At 41.0% G+C, this 19448-nt stretch overlaps 1 protein-coding gene across 2 annotated transcripts in view; it reads right to left on the minus strand.

The window, feature by feature from the left end:
* The window catches only part of nrap (nebulin-related anchoring protein), a 122311-nt gene that overhangs the window by 64880 nt on the left and 37983 nt on the right, over nucleotides 1–19448 (minus strand). For both annotated transcript variants that reach the window (XM_073027792.1, XM_073027790.1), the window contains exons 13-19: nucleotides 14528–14626; nucleotides 14181–14222; nucleotides 13222–13284; nucleotides 4672–4779; nucleotides 2628–2735; nucleotides 1576–1773; nucleotides 388–492 (exon numbers count right to left, since the gene is read on the minus strand). In XM_073027792.1, coding sequence (XP_072883893.1) covers nucleotides 388–492; nucleotides 1576–1773; nucleotides 2628–2735; nucleotides 4672–4779; nucleotides 13222–13284; nucleotides 14181–14222; nucleotides 14528–14626 — 723 coding nt within the window. The remainder of the gene's footprint in view (nucleotides 1–387; nucleotides 493–1575; nucleotides 1774–2627; nucleotides 2736–4671; nucleotides 4780–13221; nucleotides 13285–14180; nucleotides 14223–14527; nucleotides 14627–19448) is intronic.

Here is a 19448-nt window from a genome sequence, read left to right on the forward strand (position 1 = left end):
TGATCTTTCCATGACCATGATTGGTCTTGGCAAATTTTTCAAGACGGCTGGCCCCAGCTATTATCAATACTCTTCAGAGATTGCCTGCCTGGCATCAGTGATCTCATAACCAAGAATTGTGATTTGCTCCTGCTGTACTAGCCATAAGAAACAACATTTATGCATCATCCTTGACTTTAGAATAACCTTTGGATCACAAGAGCATCAGGGTTGATTAGAATATATTGGCACAAACTTTCTTTTACCACTTTTATTAGTGGCATCCAAGCACCCATGGTATATCAGTTAATATACTTCTGCTAAAGTAGAATTATTATCAGAGTAATTTGTTTTCTTCAAACCGCTGCAATACAATGCATTTTAATTCTGGCCAGTTTGTTTTCTCACCTCACTCAGAATATCTCCAGCTTTCTTCGCCTGCTCCACATCCAGACTTTGATTTGCCTCCCACCCTACTCCTTTCATCCACGTCAGATCTGCTCTGTACTTACTCTGCAGTTTAAAATTAAAATTAAAATAATCTTTGTTAACAACCAAAATCTTGTTAATGAGACAAAGATAGGTATACATTGTGCAAAACATAGAATCTCATGTTCAGCCTTTCAACTCATGTGGGCCTCTCTCTTACACCAGAGAAGTCTTTTACAAATCACTTTCTGGTATTGGACTGCCACCTACAGCCTGTTATTTGGCTTGGTCTGATCACTGCTGATTTAACTGATCCCGACAATGATAAAGGCAGTGCAAGTGCTCTTAGCAACCTCACAATTGCACGGTTTCCAGTTCTTAATTGCTTGTCTCTGACCCTTGCTGGAAAGCAAACGAGCTGTAGTCCAGAGGCTCCACCGTCAGCATCTCACTGTTCTTTATGTGAGAAGCTGGGCAGTCAAGTGTAGTGATGCAACCAATGCAACAAAAATATCCAGCTTTAGAAAGGCAGCAAGGGACCTCGCAGGAAAAATCCACGTATTTATCAGGATGCTTACTGCATTTATTTTTACCTACAACCTCCAAATAAAAACACAATACCCTTCAAGAAGCCAGTGATTTCTATACAAATAAATAAAATGTGCAATCTTATAGTGAACATTTAAAACAATAATTAAGAGCATAAAATATAGAATTAAGCTACAAACAAGAGAAAATCTGCAGGCGCTGGAAATCCGAGCAACACACACAAAATGCTGGAGGGACTCAACAGGCCAGGCAACCTCTCTGAAAAATAGTACAATCGATGTTTCGGTCCAAAACCATGCTGAAGAGTTTTGGCCCGAAACACTGACTGTACTCTTTTCCATAGATGCTGCCTGGCCTGCAGAGAATTAAGCTATTTGGCCCATTGAGTCTGCTCTGCCGTTTCATCATGGTTGATCAAATTCCTTCTCAGCCCCAATCTCCTGCCTTCTCCCCGTATCCCTTCATGCCCTGACCAATCAAGAGTCTATCAACTTCTGCCTTAAATATACCCAGTGAATTGGCCTCCACAGCTGCCTGTGGCAGTGAATTCCACTGATTCACCATTGAACTTTGACCCTTCTTTAAGAGGAGGTCAATTTTCCACTATTGCAGTCCCACCTCACTCTGTAGCCCATGGGCTTTCTTTGCCCATTTCAGCTTCATATCTTCAGGCAACAGTGTGTAGTCATGAAGTCTCGTTCTATAGTCCAAGTCACTGGCCAAAGCCTGGGCTTTCTTGGCATGGGTCAGATTCACCATGTCCATTGGTAGGTGGAACTTCTCACACGTCTCTGCAAAGTTCTTCTTGTATGCTACCTGTTGTTAATAAGAAAAGAGACACAAATCCAAAGAAAAAGTATTAACACAGGAGTGAAGGCACTGGGTTATAAAGCACGTAACTTGGAACTTGAAAGGCATCTTTTTAGGTACATAGCCTATAGTGGGCCAATAACACTTTAATAGTTGGCTCACCAACTGGCATAGATTGGTGTGGGGATGGGAGATACATTTATGACCATTGACGCATGGGGAGATGTTGGATCAAGTTTATAATTAAAAGTAACATATACAATCAGACATCCAGCATCAATGGAAAAGAGTAAACAGTTGATGTTTTGGGCCGAGACCCTTCTTCAGGACCTGAAAGGAAGGAGGAAGGTGCCTGAATAAAAAAGTAGGGGGAGGGGGAGGGGGATAGCTGGAAGGTGATAGGTGAAGCCATGTGAGTAAGAAAGGTAAAGGAATCTGATAGGCGAGGAGAATGGACCACGATAGAAAGGGAATGAAGAGGGAACCCAGGGGCAAGTGACAGGCTGATAAAAGGAGTGGAAGGACAGAGTTTATAATTAGTACACACAAAAGTAGAATGAATTTCTATGCTTTTAACATTTTTGTAGTTATGTATTAAACACATGAATGTTTACTTTCAAGGTTACAAATTAAACATGTATTACAACCAATGTAACAACCTATTTATCACTGTGCAAATTTTATTTCAATCTACTGTATGAAAATGCATCTTTAGCAACTGTAGATCATAAGCACGATGCAATGTCAATTTGAAGGAAAATTCAGCCCTTCGATAACTGATGTGTTAATCCACTATGATTTTAAATTGCATATTGAACTGAGGTAAATAATGAGATTTTGATTTTTCTTATCTAATATACCTCACTGCTCATCTTGGAAACCCACAGAGAATGCAGAGTCTTCGAATCATACACTTTGCTTCTCATTGCTTTGCCCTTGCTTTTCTCGTATGCTTCTTTGTATTTTATCTTTCAAACAACAGGAGAAAGAAATTAAATTAAACATGTGGCAGTTGCCTGGCGATAAAGAGTTGAAATAAACGATTTAAACATGTTCTCAATCTTGTGGAGCTAAGAGATGTCCATTTGCCTTCATGTGGTGTCTAAGAAGATGACATGTGAACAAAGCTACAGCCTATTTATTTAAAACATGTTAAAGTAGCAGGGAATGAAATGTCAGTTATTTATTAAACAAATTGTGGACGTTAAGAACATAGTCACTTCCAAGGGAATTTGCTATTCCACGTGCAAGTGCAAAATTTACTGAAATATGTATCAGCAACTGTAGAATCCTTTTTGCTAATGTAATGAATAAAGCAGAAGATGCCAAGGTGCTTCACAAGGGAATAAGATGATGGAAGTGTGGGGAGGTGCTGTTGCTTATTAGAACCCTGACCCACGAAAATAAATGCCAAAAGCCCTGGTCAAAGGTGCCTATAAAAAAAAAGGTAAGGTGAGGTAAGGCATTTAGGAAGACCATGTAGCCCAGTCAGAAGGGGTAGGTCACAGCAAAGGAAATCAGTGTTGGATGAGGCCACAGGGAAGAGCAAGAGGCAGGCCTTAGAGGGAATGAGATACAAATCTGACTCATTAGGGGACTGTGGTCCAACATCAGGCAGCACAGACCTGAAGAATTAGGATTGGGTACTACGGTTTGTGTAGCTTGGAAAGTGAAAGATTAACCATTCCTTAACGTACAAAGGGGATACTTTCATTAAAGAAAACTTCAGCATCCTACTTTCAATATAATGGATTACTCTCAAAGGATTCAAAGTACATTTATATTCAAAGTATGTGTGCAGTATACAACCCTGAGATTTATCTTTTCCACAGACAGACATGGTACAAAGTAAACCATAGAAGCCATTCAGAGAAAACCTAACCACTTCAACCCCCGTGCAAAGAAACAAATCACGCAAATGGCACGATTTGTTACAGCAAAATACCGTCATCACGAATTGAGCTCTCATACCCGGTGGGTCAACATCACTGCAACCAGAACTCCATACCTGGGGAATGATAGCGGTCAAATCAAACTCCAGGTGAGGATTCAGTTGCAGGTGGGGTGAGGACAGGATGGAAGTGCGTAATATTGGAGAGGAGGGCTGGGCTGACTTGGGGTGGAAGACAACATTGGGGTGGCAGTATGGCAGTACAGAGCATGAATCATGAATAAACCCCTCCGTTTTAGTCTATAACTTAATTGGATAACGGTTGCTCAGTTCCTTGTCTCCATTTACCCAAAGCCAATTCACATCCTCTGATATTTTTTCCCAACAAAAAGAAAAGTTTGTGCAGTCTCCATTACCATGATGAAGCCATCATTCATAACCATTTTGGAGAAGGTAATTCCAGATTTTCATTTTCCCTTCTGCAACAAAGGGCTTCCTAACTTTTCTTAATGGAGAAGCTTTAAGATAGAACTCCCTTGTAAATTAACTAGCAGCAAAATGACTGTCTCTGTACCAACCCTATCATAACCTAGATAATTTTAAGCAATGGTTAGATCATGCCTCAACCCTTTGAATTCATTCAGGAATCACTGTCTTTTTATCTATCAAACAAAATATTTTATCACTGAGCTTTGTATTAGCATAAGTGATGTGACTTAATCTGGATCAATGGAAATAAGACCCAGTTTTTGTCTGAGTTTCTTTGACAACCTTTTCAGAAGATCAGGAATGTGTTTCGTTCTAACAATTCTCTGCCAGAAACATGATTCCACCTTCAATCAGCAATACCTTAAGACCTTTTTGACCAATGTTAGTAATTAATTTTCAGCATTCAATATCACGCTAGCTATGGTGTAGCAGACAGAGGTAAAAAAAAATATCGACAGGATGTGTGAAAATGGCTTTGAATCTAGGTTAAGGAGAAACTGTAGAGAAAAAATTCTGCAACTTACATCACTTGCCAAGTCCCCAGAGGTTTTCGCAGCTAAAAGAGCAATCGAATCCAGCTTCACTTGAAACCCTTTGTCCTTATTCTTCTCCCACAGCTCTCTGTATTTGACCTGAGAACAGAGAGTTTATGCCAATTATATATCACACATGTTTGTGCATGTGACAATATTTAATTCGCATATAGCATAAATAATCAAAACGAAATTGCAGGGCAATAGTGCAAGAGTGGTGGAATAAACCTAACTAATTAAGTCCATTCAGAGGGTTAGCAAAATTATGATGGGGGCCAGCAAATGGCTGCCTATGCTATATGGTTTCCTCTAGATGGTGAGTCTAGATTTGTGAACATACAGTCATAATAAGTAGAGGGCCATTGAGATTGGGGGTACAATTTTTGAGCAAAGGATTGCAGGTATGATGCAGGGAGATGTGAACACTCAGTCACTGACTACATTATATGCCGAAATTAATGGTGTAGGAATCAGAAAAGACACAGAAATTAGACAGCGTAGAAGACTTGAGCCACAGGACCAGCAGAGAAATTAAATGAAATCAGAGATCATTTCGCCAACCACTGCTTTGAGCTCTTAACGTTCCTCGTTCTTTGTGTGGCCACTTTTAATGGCACCACAGCAGCTGACTATTGTTTAGCATACAAATTGGCAGGTCAGACTTCTTTTGTACTAAGCTCCTAAACTGTGGAATTCAATGCCTAAAACTATAAAGGATGCAAACTCATTTGACACTTTTAAACACCAGCACAGAACCAATTTATTTAACCTTGCTTTTAACTAACATCTTTTTGTCTTTTATTTTCATGTCTGTACATTTATCCCAATGTAAAGCACTTTGGAATACATCATCTGGATGAAAATTGCTCTATAAATAAAGTTATTATTATTAATATTATTATTATTATCCACTGGGAAGTTGGAGGAAGTTGCTCAGAGTTACTGAACGTTGAACCCTTGGGGTCCATTTCACAGAAGAAAATAGAAAACAAAAGTTAATTCTGTTTTAAGGTTCTGCATTGCCACTGATTCACTCATTGAGTGTTCACCTAAAGCAAATGGTATTTTCAGAAATGTTGATCAACACAGCAGGTTGATTGGAACTACTCAAATAAATGGACTCATGAAACATATTAGCTTCGAGACACTAATCCTCTTTTCCAGTAGTTTCTGATTTCTATTTTAACATTTTGTGATACTTCTCTTGATTCAATGCTCAGGAAGGATCTTTACCAAAGTAATCAGGACATTCCGTTTAGATTAAGCAACACATACAAAATGCTGGAGGAACTCGGAATGTCTGGCAGTATCTATGGAAATGAACAAACTGGTGATGTCTTGGGCCAAGACCGTTCTTGGAGACTGACCAGGAAGGGGGAAGACACCAGAATAAAAAGGTGGGGGGAGGGGAAGGAGGCTAGCCAGGGGAAGCCAGGTGGGTGGGACACGTCAAGGGTTGAAGAAGAAGGAATCTAATAGCAGAGGAGAGTGGACCATAGGAGAAAGGAAAGAAGAAGGGGACCCAGGGGAAGTTATAGACAGAGGAGAAGAGGTAAAAGGTCAAATTGGGGAATAGAAGGGGGCAGAGGAAATTAGTTTACCAGGAGGAGGAATTGATATTCCTGCCATCAGGTTGGAGGCTACCCGGGTGGAATATAAGGTGTTGCTCCTCCACCCTGAGTGTGGCCTCCTTGTGGCACAAGAGGAGGCCGTGGATCGACATGTCAGAATGGGAATCAGAATTAAAGTATTTGGCCACCGGGAAGTCCCACTTGTGGGAGATGGTGCAGAGATACTTGATAAAGCAGTCCCCCAATTTACAACGGGTCCCATCAACATCGAGGAGGCTGCATCGGGAACACCAGACACAATTTAAATAGTCCTTCATTTGCAGAGCTTCCAAGTCTGGAGAATATTACTTAGGTCAGCAAGAACTGGATGAACCAATTGACTACTTCCTGCATTGTAAGCATTCTATGACTCAATCGGGAGCACCGATTGACGGTTTGCAATATTTTTCCAACATAATTCCATAAGTCCTCAGTTTCTATCAGCAGTTATGTGTGGGATTGGATTAACAATGGAAATCGCTGAGATGAGTAGCAGACACCATGAACATTTGGAACTGTTGCAAGGCATAATAAATGTACAGAAAATTATGATAGTTCAAAAAAAATGTATTTATGTAATAGCATTCACAACCTCAGGATGTCCCAAACAGCTTTACAATGCAGGAAGTACGTCTGAGGTGTCAGTGTTGTGATGTAGGATTGACAGCTACAAATCTGAGCAAAGCAACCTCCCACAAACAGCAAAGTCATTACAATAAAAAAATCCTTTTTGAATGGGATAGATATGAGCTGGAATACAGAAGGAAATCCCCTGATATTCCTTATAGAACTGACATGGGGATTTTCTTCCCTTACTGTCTGAGGAAAATCTGAGGTTAACATTTCATCCAAAAGAATGGATTGTTGTTCTTTTTTAATGAGGACCTAGATATTGGCATGTCAAGACTGGGGTGAAACTTCAGGTTGGGATGGAACTTAATCATAGTACTGTTAAGCAGAAGTACTAATACTGAACCACTGTTGGTAGTCAATTGTCAATTTGGTACATTTTTTTTAAATTACATAAATTCACTACCATCACCACATGAGCCATTAAATCCCCCTGGTTCTCCAACCTATCATACCACTTTCCTTTTGTACTCTCTGCACCACCTCCTTCTCCCTACACCCCACCTTGTGTTGCATTTCAAGATTTCCCTGGGACATTAGCTCTAATTCTCTCTCGGCAGATGCCCAGTGATTCCGGTTTTGTGTGTGTGGTTTCAACTACTGATTTAGCTGTGAAAATGTTGCCCATTGCACTGATTAAGATTAAAGCAACTGACACACATACAAATAGAATCAGGGAATTGTTAATGATAAAAAAAAAGGCTATTTGGCCCATTGATCTATGCCAGTTTTTCAATACAGGAGATGCAAATTTCCGTAGGACCATAAGATATAGGAGCAGAATTAGGCCATTTGGCCCATTGAGTTGCTCTGACATTTCATCATGGCTGATCCATTTCTCTCTCAGCCCCAATCTCCTGCCTTCTCTCCGTATCACTTCATACCCTGACTATTGACCTCTGCCTTAAATACACCCAATGACCTGGCCTCCACAGCCTCTCGTGGCAATGGACTCCACAGATTCACCATCCTCTGGCTAAAGAAATTCTTCCTCATCGTTTTAAATGAATGTCCCTCTATTTTAGGGGCTACCAACCATTTTTAGTCATGGACCAATACCATTAAGCAAGGGGTCCATGTATCCCAGGTTGGGAACCTCTGCTCTACTCAGAGGCTGTGCACTCTGGTCCTAGACTCCTCCACATCCTCTCCACATCCACTCTATCGAGGCCTTTCAACACTCAATAGGTTCCCGGTTAGGTAATTATCCAATTCCATTCTGAAAGCCATCAATTCAATCTGCCTCCAGCCTGTTTTCATATACCCTTGCAAAAGAAGTAATTCTTTTGTCACTTTCAATTCTTTGCCCTCCCTCGGCTTTCAAGCTTTCTAGCAACAAAAGCAGGTTTATTTTATTCATTCTGCCTCTTTGTTATTTTATTCTTAAATACCATTTCTCCTCTTCGAATTTTCTACGAAGATCATTTTGCTGATTTCTACAGCAGCACATACAAAATGTTGGAGGAACTCAGCAGGCCAGGCAGCATCTATGAAGGGAAATGAACAGTTGCCGTTTCAGGATGGGATCATTCAGTATTTCCCTCCAAACCTGCCGTCTGAACTGCTGAGTTCCTCCAGCATTTTGTCTCTGTGTTGCTCAAGATTTCCAGCAGCAGCAGAACCTCGTGTCTCCGTTTTGCAGATCTTAATAACTTATTATTATTTGATTTAGAGATACAGTGCGGAACAGGCCATTCTGGCACGTCGAGCCGATCTGCAACTCTCAACAACCTCAAGCACGGACAATTTACAATAACCAATTAACCCAGCCAGTATATCTTTTGACTGTGCAAAGAAAGCAGAACACCCGGAAAAAACCCATACATTCCAAAGTACAGAGATTCCTTACAGAGCAAGCCAGGATTGAACTCTCAACTCTGACACCCTGAACTGTAATAGTGTCGCGCTAACCGTGGCATCATTTGGCATCATTGTTAGGGTCATGGGCTAAAGAACCTGTCCCTCTGCTGTAACATTCTATGTTCATAACATAGCTGCATCCACCTTGTCATCAAAACTAACATTAGAGCAAACGAAAGGAGCTTTCTAAATTGTAAATACACTGTTTAAAAGAATTACAATTTCCTTTGCAGAAAGGTATCTAACAAACTAAATCTCAATGCTTGGAGTGGACCTAAAGTAACTTTAATAAGTTAATCTCCAATACCCTTTATCCTTTGGGAAAAGAGCAGTGTTATGTTAACACTGCAGATTGGACGAGGATTGTCAAATGTTCAGGTGCTGTTTATGTGGGGTATTACTGCCATCTCCTGGCTTCTTGGTGGAACTACAGTGCTATACACTAAATGAAAGGAACAGCATTGAAAAACAGTGAGCTCAATGTACTGGAAGTCTGAAATAAAAATAGAAGGTCAATGGGTCAGGCAGCAACTATAGAAATTAATATCTCATCATTTATCAGGAGCTTTAAGAAAGTTTCTAGTATTGTTTCATTTTGGTTAAGCAGTATTAATTCTGCCAAACTGCCAGCGGAGAGGTAGCTCCTAATGGATCTGAACCGAGCAATCGGCAGCATTGTGGTAGGTTTTCAGCTCTGCATGTGAGGAGTCCCTATTGAACTGGAGTTACCCTCCTTCCCTTTCTTCCATTGCCCACTGCCTTCTCCTCAGCCCTTTACCTCTTCTACCTATCACTTCCCAGTTTCTTATTTTATTTCCCCCTCCCCACTCAACCATCTACCTCTTCACCTGTTCCCACCTATCACTTGCCAGTTGTGCTACATCCCAGCCTCCTCTTTCTAATTCTTGCTTCTGTCCCCTTCCTTTCCGTCCTGATGAACGTGTTGATCAGACATGTTAACTGCTAATTCCTCTCCACAGATGCTATCTGACTTGCTGAGTTCCTCAACAAATTTGTATGTGTTGCTCAAGATTTCCAGCATCTGCAGAATCCCTGTATTTTTGAACTGTTGAATTTAAGTTTTTCATATTTGTCTTTTAAATTAAACTATATTAATAATTTTATATATATATCTATATATATATATATATATATCCAAGACCAAGGAGATGGTGGTGGACTTTAGGAGATCTAGGCCTCATATGGAGCCAGTGATCATTAATGGAGAATGTGTGGAGCAGGTTAAGACCTACAAGTATCTGGGAGTACAGTTAGATGAGAAGCTAGACTGGACTGCCAACACAGATGCCTTGTGCAGGAAGGCACAGAGTCGACTGTACTTCCTAAGAAGGTTGGCGTCATTCAATGTCTGTAGTGAGATGCTGAAGATGTTCTATAGGTCAGTTGTGGAGAGCGCCCTCTTCTTTGTGGTGGCGTGTTGGGGAGGAAGCATTAAGAAGAGGGACGCCTCACGTCTTAATAAGCTGGTAAGGAAGGCGGGCTCTGTCGTGGGCAAAGTACTGGAGAGTTTAACATCGGTAGCTGAGCGAAGGGCGCTGAGTAGGCTACGGTCAATTATGGATAACTCTGAACATCCTCTACATAGCACCATCCAGAGACAGAGAAGCAGCTTCAGCGACAGGTTACTATCGATGCAATGCTCCTCAGACAGGATGAAGAGGTCAATACTCCCCAATGCCATTAGGCTTTACAATTCTACCGCCAGGACATAAGAACTTTTCAAAAGCTATTATTAATGCTTTTTGAGATAGTGATTTAGATGCATATCATATTTTTTTTACTGAGTTAAGTATTGTATGTAATTAGTTTTGCTACAACAAGTGTATGGGACATTGGAAAAAAGTTGAATTTCCCCATGGGGATGAATAAAGTATCTATCTATCTATCTATATATATCTGGAAATGAAAAGATTAATGTATGAGCAGCATTTTGGCCTGTACTCACTGGAGTTTAGAAGAATGAGGAGGATCTCATTGAAACCCATCAAATATTGAAAGGCCTAGATAGAGTGGATATGGAGAGGATGTTTATTATAGTGGGAGAGTCCAGAACAAGCGAGCACAGACTCAGAAGAGAAGCATATCCTTTTAGAACAGAGATGAGGAGGGAATTTTCTTTAACCAGACAGTGGTGAATCTGTGGAATTCGTTGCCACAGATGGCTGTGATGGTCAAGTCATTGAGTGTATTTAAAGCAGAGGTTGATAAGTTCTTGATTAGTCAGGGTGTCAAATGAGGTTGAGAGGGGCAATAAGTTAGTCATGATAAAATGGCGGAGTGGACTCAATAGGCTAAATGGCCCAATTCTGCTCCTATGTCTTATATTCTAAGGAAGTCAGAATGTTTTAAACAATTTTTAATTTTGGTTATTTTAAATCTGAACTGTTCCGTCTCTGATTATTAGCAACATTCAGAGAGGGAATGTTGTGTCAGTGTAGACTGGGAGGGAGACCCCAGCCTGTGACTGATGGAGCGCTCTGCTGTGTGGGACAGCCACACAACCAGGTCCCTGGGGTAGTGGGGGAGCTACCCAGCAGCAAATGCCTAGTGTGCCTGCAGGCTTAGTGTAGTCCAATAACCCAGCGGGCTGTGGACGATTGCAGAGGTGGGGTGGTGTGGTTAGGTGCCAGTTACAATGGTACTGAGCTTTACTCTAACCACCTTTCCACCACAAATTGGCCAGCTGAAAACTGAAACTGCAGACAGCCAAGAGGCCAAACCAAATGCCAAGCTGAGACCACTTTACACTTACAGATTTGTCTCCAATCTCCATTCAGTCATCCAAAGTGCTGGAACCCAATATCAACAAGACTGAAATGTTATGGCCAAGCATTATAATTCCCATTCCCATTCCAACATGTCCATCCATAGCCTCCTCTTGTGCCAAGATGAGGCCACCCTCAGGGTGGAGGGTACCCTCCAAGCCGATAGCATGAATACCGATTACTCCTTGTAAGCAATCCACCCAAGGGAAGGAAACAATTCACTTCCCTTATTCCCCACTCTGACCTTCTCACCTGCCTACTACTTCCCTCGGGGTCCCCTTCTCAATCCCTTTCTCCTATGGCCCGCTCTTCTCTCCTGTCAAATTCGTTCTTCTTCAGCCTTTGATTTTCTCCACCCACTTGGCTTCACCTATCACCTTTCAGCTAGCTTCCTTCCCCACCACCTTTCTATTCTGGTATTTCCTTCTCAGTCCTGAGGAAGGGTCTTGGCCCGAAACATCAACTATCTATTCATTTCCAAAGAGGCTGTCTGACCTGCTGAGTTCCTCCAGTGTTTTCTTTGTGTTGCTTTGGATTTCCAGCATCTGCAGCCTTTCTCCGGCTTTTGAAATGTTACGCGTGACCACCTACAGGGTACACCCTCCTGGGCAATATTATGGCATGGCTTGGGCCTTGGGGTAAGCGCCTACCCTGGATATCACCCCTAGTCTCTCTCAAAGGCCCAGTCTGGTGCACTTGCTTGCTGCTTGACAATGTTCCCTGTCATTGCGTCCCTCCTCCCAGTTTCTCCTCCCACCCTCTCTTTCTCAAGCTCTTCAGCACCAATGGATATTAAATGTCGATAAGTCACCTGCTGCTCCACCTGCGCAGGATTGCAAACTGACCCCTCCGGTGACCTTTCCTCTACTAAACCTCCTCTGTTCATACTAACCACATCAATCGTAGTTAGATCAGGGTGAGCAGCACAGATTTAAAACCATTCAGTACATCTGTACACCTTTCAAAATCTAACCCTACGCCCCTGTCGTGAGAGGTAAAAACAGATAAGGCTGGCCAACAGGGCTCTGGTGAAGCTGTATAGGCCAATCCCCTGTACAGAGGGTACGATGGATTGCAGAAACATTGATGAACTCCAACCATCGCATCGACTTTGGGCGACGGAGACGGAAGGTCATCAATGGCCTAGGCTCCACTGGGAGCTAAGAGCCCAAGACGAAAGCATGTGTATACTCTGAGTGAATGCCCTTGTCACTTTTCATCTTTTATTGCTGCTGTTTCACATATTTATATGACAGTGTGTTTCACTATAATAGTGCCAGTAGCATTATACCGTCCCCCATAACCATGTACCTCATGCTTTATGTCAACCTGTTAGTCTTCAGGCCCAGCCACTCAGGGAGCTGTGCTGATATCAATTTGTGACTGTACGTGCTGGATCGTGACTGTATGTGCTGTGTGTGACTGTATGCACTGTGTTTTTCACCTTGGCCCCTGAGAAATGCTGTTCCATTTAGCTGTATACATGTGTATGGTTGAATGACAATAACATGAACTTAACACACGATTTTGACTGTATTCGAAAACTAAGCAAGACAGCAATCAGATTAATGATTGAATTATTGATATCACTTCATAAAATAAAGCACTACATTCTGATGTGGAATAAAAAGTTAATAGCAGGCTTCCATACTCACATCACTGTAAAGATCAGCATTAGCCTTGGCCTTAACTAACTGTGGTACTTCAAGAGGCAACGTGTACCGTAGATTCCGGATTTTAAGCCGCTACTTTTTTCCCACATTTTGAACAGCTTTGAACTTTGCGGCCTTTAATCCGGAGCGGCTAATACATGGTTTTTTTCATGCCGCCTCGTAAACATTTTGCCTCATAACAGTAGACCAATAAAATTGATGAGTAGTTCACAGAGGTCCAATGAAATTGTACGATAAATCAAGCGCACTTTCACAATTAAATTATTGTAAATCAGTCATTTGTACTCACCCTCATCAACATGGAAAACACTCGAAGCATTGTGCTGCCTTATGGCAGTTACTGAGTTTATAATATTTTCGCTTAGTAATTCATTTTCTAGTTAAAGTTAGAAGAGTTTTAACTATATTTGTTTTCTGTACTACATCGCGGGATGCTATGACGTCACACCCGGTTTCGCGGTGTCTTGTGGGAAAATGCCGGTTTGCGATGAAACGGGACGGAGGGAGGGAGCGCATTACGCGAGCGGCTTTGGATCTGAGCGAACGCTGCTTTTAAGTTAAAGGCGATCAATAACTTTTCCTGGTAGGCTGCAGTATATATATTTTTTACCAGTCGTTAGGAGATATTGGAATGTTGTTCAGTAAAGAAGTATACGCAACGTATATTTAAAAGTAGCCGCGTTACGGGCACGGTTCGAAAAAAAGCATTTGCAATATGTATTTGTTTTTGTTACCATATGGATTTAATTAAAAGTTAAAAAATCCTCACGTGTAATATCTTTCTGTGTAAATATCTCATATTACAACGTGGGACACCTGCGGCCGAAAATCCGGTGCGGCCTAAAATCCGGTGCGGCCTTTACAATTAAAAAATTGATTTTATTTCTAAAATTAGAGCCAGCGGCTTTTAATCAGGTGCGCTCTGTAGTCCGGAATCTACGGTACTTGGTTTTAGTCTTTTCATACTGTGCTCGATAATTTAACTGAAAAGAAAGAGGTAGAGGCTCAAGTTTGTAACTAAAACACAAAGCAAGTTAAACACATCTACCAAACTGTCAATGATAGCAGTAAATTGTCTCTTCATAGAGCTTTCCTGCTGAGAATCTGGAAAAAAAGGTGGAAGGAAAAAAAAAACAATCTGCATTTACCATTATCCTTTCAAATGACACTAAAAATGTTCCCTCGAAGAAAGCATTTTTAAAACAATTATTTTATCCCCATAGTTGACATAGGCATCCCAAGTAACCCCATATCCAACTGTTAATTCAGTTATTTTACAATAACTTACATTACTTAGCTGCTGTGCGTTAGTCCTTGCTCGAACAATTTCAGGAGTGTCTGTTACCGATGTGTAGTTCAGCTTCTCCACGTGCTGCCTATAGTACATCTAGAACCACACAGAAAATCACAGAGGGCAAGAGAGATAGACGGGAATACAATGAATACAGCTTAAATTCTCTGGAAAATGTGAAGCGTTTATGATTTATATGCATACCCTGTAAGAAGAAACAGCAAATGCTTAAAATGTGGACAACTGAACTTTATAACAGAGAAAGAAGACATTTGACCCCTTTGGAGTAAACCCTGATGAAAAATCCAGAGCTAGGGTCCCTAAGGCAATCCTACATTCAGTTCAACATTGACTGGCAACTCCGACGACGTCGCTGGTGCCGAACTGTATTGGACTGCCATTCCTTTCAGCGGCATAGGGAGAAGGGAGCCTGCTACATGGGCAACAGCTTGCTCTCCATATGGCTTGCATATCACGTAGACAGCTGGGATACAACATCCGTGGGCAACCCTGACCAACAGAGGGCTTCAAAAACCCTTCCTTAAGAAAGGCAGGCAGGACTAATTTCTTTGATGCTTACAGTAATATAACAAATGGCGTATAGAAATTAAACATTGCCCTTCGCCACAACATTGTAACAAGAAAACTAAGTGCTTTTAATTGAGTGTCTGAAGCCACATTTCTAGACCTCACTGGGTTACAAACATCCAACCTACAGATATTCATACATATAGACAAGTTTTTGGGAAGCCAGCGGAATGGATGACGATGGACTTGCGGGATCCTGTGGGGCCACAGGCATCTTTCGTCACATGGATCGTTTCGCTTCTCACCTTACCCCCCCCCCCCCCCCCACCCCGAGCCAGAACAATCAGAGGAATATCAAAGCTGAGCAGACTCACACACAGAGTCCATTAGGCCAACTGGCGAATGCTCTTCCCAAGCCTGCTCACTCTCCCAATGGAGATGTTTCTCTGATCCTCTCCCACACAGCGCTTTCATGTAAAATGTGGGTTCTCAGGAACAGAACCCTGTCATAACATGGGGACTGCCCACACTAAACAAAAATTGACAAAGAAATATTTGACAAGATGGTGAAAATTTTGGCCTATTAACTGATCCCAAGAAGCATACTGAAGCAGAGAGAGAGCAGAGAGGCAGAAGCCAAAAGGATTCAACAAGGGACTTCTAGACTTGGCAGCTGACAGCATGGTTGCCAGAGTTAACAACTGAAACTGGAAATGCTTCAAAAAAACATCCAAAGTAGCTGAGGTTAGGGGTGGTGGATACAGGAACAGGATCGTCAAGAGATATGCATATGACAACCAACGTGGTTCAAATAGTCTGATAAAATTAACTATAAACACAAGAAAATCTGCAGGTGCTGGAAATCCGAAGCAACACACAAAATGTTGAAGGAACTCAGCAGGTTGGATAGCATCTACAGAAATGAATGAACAGTCAACATTTCAGGATGAGATATTTGGGCTTACTCCTGCCAAAGGTAGAAAAGGACAGTGGGACCCTTGGCCTCGCAAGAACCAGCACCAAGAGAAAGTGGCACAGGTAGATTACTGAAGAACCTCACCGTTGTACATTTAATGTTTCAGTAATATTTGAATAATCTTGTATATATATTGGTTGATTATGGACTTGTTTGTCTAAATAATTTATTATGGGTTATATGTATAAATACATGAATTGCATGTGTCATCACGCTACCACGTGATACGTGTGCACCTCACTTAAAGTAAACATGAAGTTAGACTCATATGTCAGACTCCCATGTCTTCCTTTGAATTAGTTGAATGTTATGCAGTTACAAACAAAGTATTTTTACAGCGAACCGGAGACAAATATCAACCTGTTGAAGCACAACAAGGAACGTGAGTTTTTTTTTAAAAAGGCAGCACAGCACATGTTCCTTGGAAGTGAAAACACAACTGAGTTTAAAAAAGGTAGAAAACTGAAGAATTCATGGGTTCATAATAATCGTTAAATATAGAGCAGAAATAGCTGACTACATTGGAAAATTGACACATTTGATTGCTCACCAAGTAATGGGTTCACGTATACTGGGCTAATTGAACAAATGGAATAGCCAATGAGAAGCGATTATGAAATTTACTAAGTGCATTGGATTTAAGTTTTGTTCAACATTTAACAGCTCCAACCAAGCCAGCAGAAATTAGCTTTGTTGATATTGTGAAAGTAATGCAGAAGCACTTAGAAATGAAGCCATTGTTGAATGCAAAATGCTTTAGGTTTCACAAGTGGAAACAAAAGGAAGGGGAGTCCATTTCAGTGTACGTGGCTGAGTTGAAGAGACTGTCTGAGCATTGTCAGTTCGGTAGTGGTCCTATAATGCACTGAGAGATTTATTTTTCCTTTGTTTTAAATATTTACTTATTTTATCTTTTTCTTTTCTTCACCCCTTTTTTCTAATCTCTGAATTTTTTTCTCCCTTCTCTGTAAATGGTTGATAAATACTCGTCTTGAATTTATAATTTTCCCCTTCCTCTTCTTTTTTCTTTTTCTTTCTTACCTTTTTTTTCCTTTCTCTTACTTTATTCTTCTATAATTTTTCGCGGGTAGGTTAGTTTTGGTTTTCTTCCGATTTTCTCTGTATTAAGTTTTATATTTCTGCAGAAGGTGTTCTAATCTGTAGTTATGTTGTCTAGTGCATAAACTAGTTACTATTTGCTATAGTATTTATACGGAACTGTTGTTAATGACACAGATCTGAAAGTTGTATTTGGGTTAATTTTTTTGGTAGAGCTAGCTACTTGTTTTGGTAGCCGTCTAGTTTTGGGTTGTGCGGGTGGGGTGCATTTTCCAGTTCCAACATCTCTTTATTGCTTAGGACATGTTTATATTTTGACCTTACGAATCTATGTTTACATTTCTGCTCCCAGACTGCTATTGTACTGCTTGACTTTTTATATGCCTGCTGCCTTTTATGCATTAGTAATTGATAATGGCTAGTGCACTTAAATTCGTGAGCTGGAATGTAAAGGGATTGAACCACCCTGTTAAAAGGAGGAAGGTATTCTCACATATCAAACAACTCAAAGCTGACATTGCTTTCCTCCAAGAAACTCATATTCGTTGTTTTGATAACTCCCAGCTTCTGTCAAAGTGGGCGGGTCAGCATTTTCATTCATCCTATGCCGCTAAGGCTAGGGGAGTTTCCATTCTTATTAACTCAAGTGTTCCTTTTGAACTCCATAATGGAATATCTGATACAAATGGCCGTTTTATTATTGTTTCTGGTAAACTATATAACACTAAAGTTGCACTAGCAAACCTGTATGCCCCCAACTTTGATGATGTTAACTTTTTTGAACGGTTTTTTCCCTCACTACCAGACTTAAACTCATACTCTCTTATACTGGGTGGTGACTTCAACTGTTGGTTGGATCCTAAACTGGACCGATCGTCCTCTGTTACCAGATCACCTACTAAATCTGCCTTAGCTATTCAATCGTTTCTCTCTAATTTTGGTATCTCTGATATATGGCGTTTCCTCCATCCTATGGAGAGAGATTATTCTTTTTTCTCACATGTTCACCATACCTTCACTAGAATTGACTATTTCTTACTCGATAACCAACTTATCCCATTTGCCCACTCTTGTGACTATCAGAGTATACTGATTTCTGACCATGCCTCAATTACCCTCTCTCTGAACTTTCCTGGTCTCCCTCAGAGGAATAAACACTGGCGGTTCGATTCAACTTTATTATCGGATGATGATTTTGTAAAATTTATTAAGGATCAGATAACCTTTTATTTTAACACTAATACATCACCTGAAGTGCCATCCCAGATTGTCTGGGATGCCATGAAAGCATATCTGAGGGGTCAAATAATCTCTTACACAGCAAATCTCAATAGAAGATCCCATGCAGATCGAGCAGACCTCATTAACCAGATTAAAGATTTGGATCAAATATATGCCCAAACTAAGAACCCTGAATTATACAAGAAGCGCGTTGAACTCCAAACTGGATTTGGCCTTCTGTCCACTCAACCTGTCGAACGCCAACTTCTCGAAAGCAAGAGCCGCTTTTACATTCATGGGGATAAGTCTGGTGGATTCCTGGCCAATCGGCTGAGGCGTTCCAAAGCCAAACAACATATTACAAAGATCCGGAAGGAGAACGGAGACTTTACATTGGATCATTTAGAAATTAATGACGCATTTAAAAATTTTTATTCTCGGCTTTATTCCTCTGAATCTCTGAATGACAATATCTCTGTGGATCAATTTTTACAGAGTCTGAATATCCCCTCACTTTCGTCTGATTTCAGGGCCAAACTCAATGCGCCTATGTCACCAGAGGAAATGTCTTTTGCGGTTTCTGCACTGTCCTCAGGGAAGTCTCCTGGACCTGATGGGTTCCCTGTGGAATTTTATAAATCATTCTCTTCACTTCTTTCTCCTCAGTTACTTTCAGTATTATCTGACTCGTTTGATTGCAGCAAATTGCCACCCTCTTTCAATGAGGCATCTATTATTCTTCTTTTAAAAAAGGGCGGGGACCCAACAGAGTGTTCCTCGTGCAGGCCGATCTCTCTGCTCAGTGTTGATGTAGAGATCTTGGCTAAAGTGTTGGCTCATAGATTAGAAACCGTTATTCCCTCCATTATCTCTGATGACCAAACAGGCTTTATTAAAAACCGTCTCCCTTTTTTTGACATTCGGCGTCTATTTAATATTTTATACTCAGTTCCAACTGGGACTCCTGAATGTGTTACCTCCCTTGATGCAGAGAAAGCATTTGATCGTGTGGAGTGGAGCTGCCTTTTTGCTGTCTTAGAAAGGTTTGACCTCAGCCAAAGTTTCATCTCTTGGATCCAATTGCTGTACCTGTATCCTACTGCTTCTGTTCTAACTAATTTTCAGAAATCCCAA

This window comes from Hemitrygon akajei, chromosome 23 (assembly GCF_048418815.1).
Source record: "Hemitrygon akajei chromosome 23, sHemAka1.3, whole genome shotgun sequence".
NCBI lineage: Eukaryota > Metazoa > Chordata > Chondrichthyes > Myliobatiformes > Dasyatidae > Hemitrygon > Hemitrygon akajei.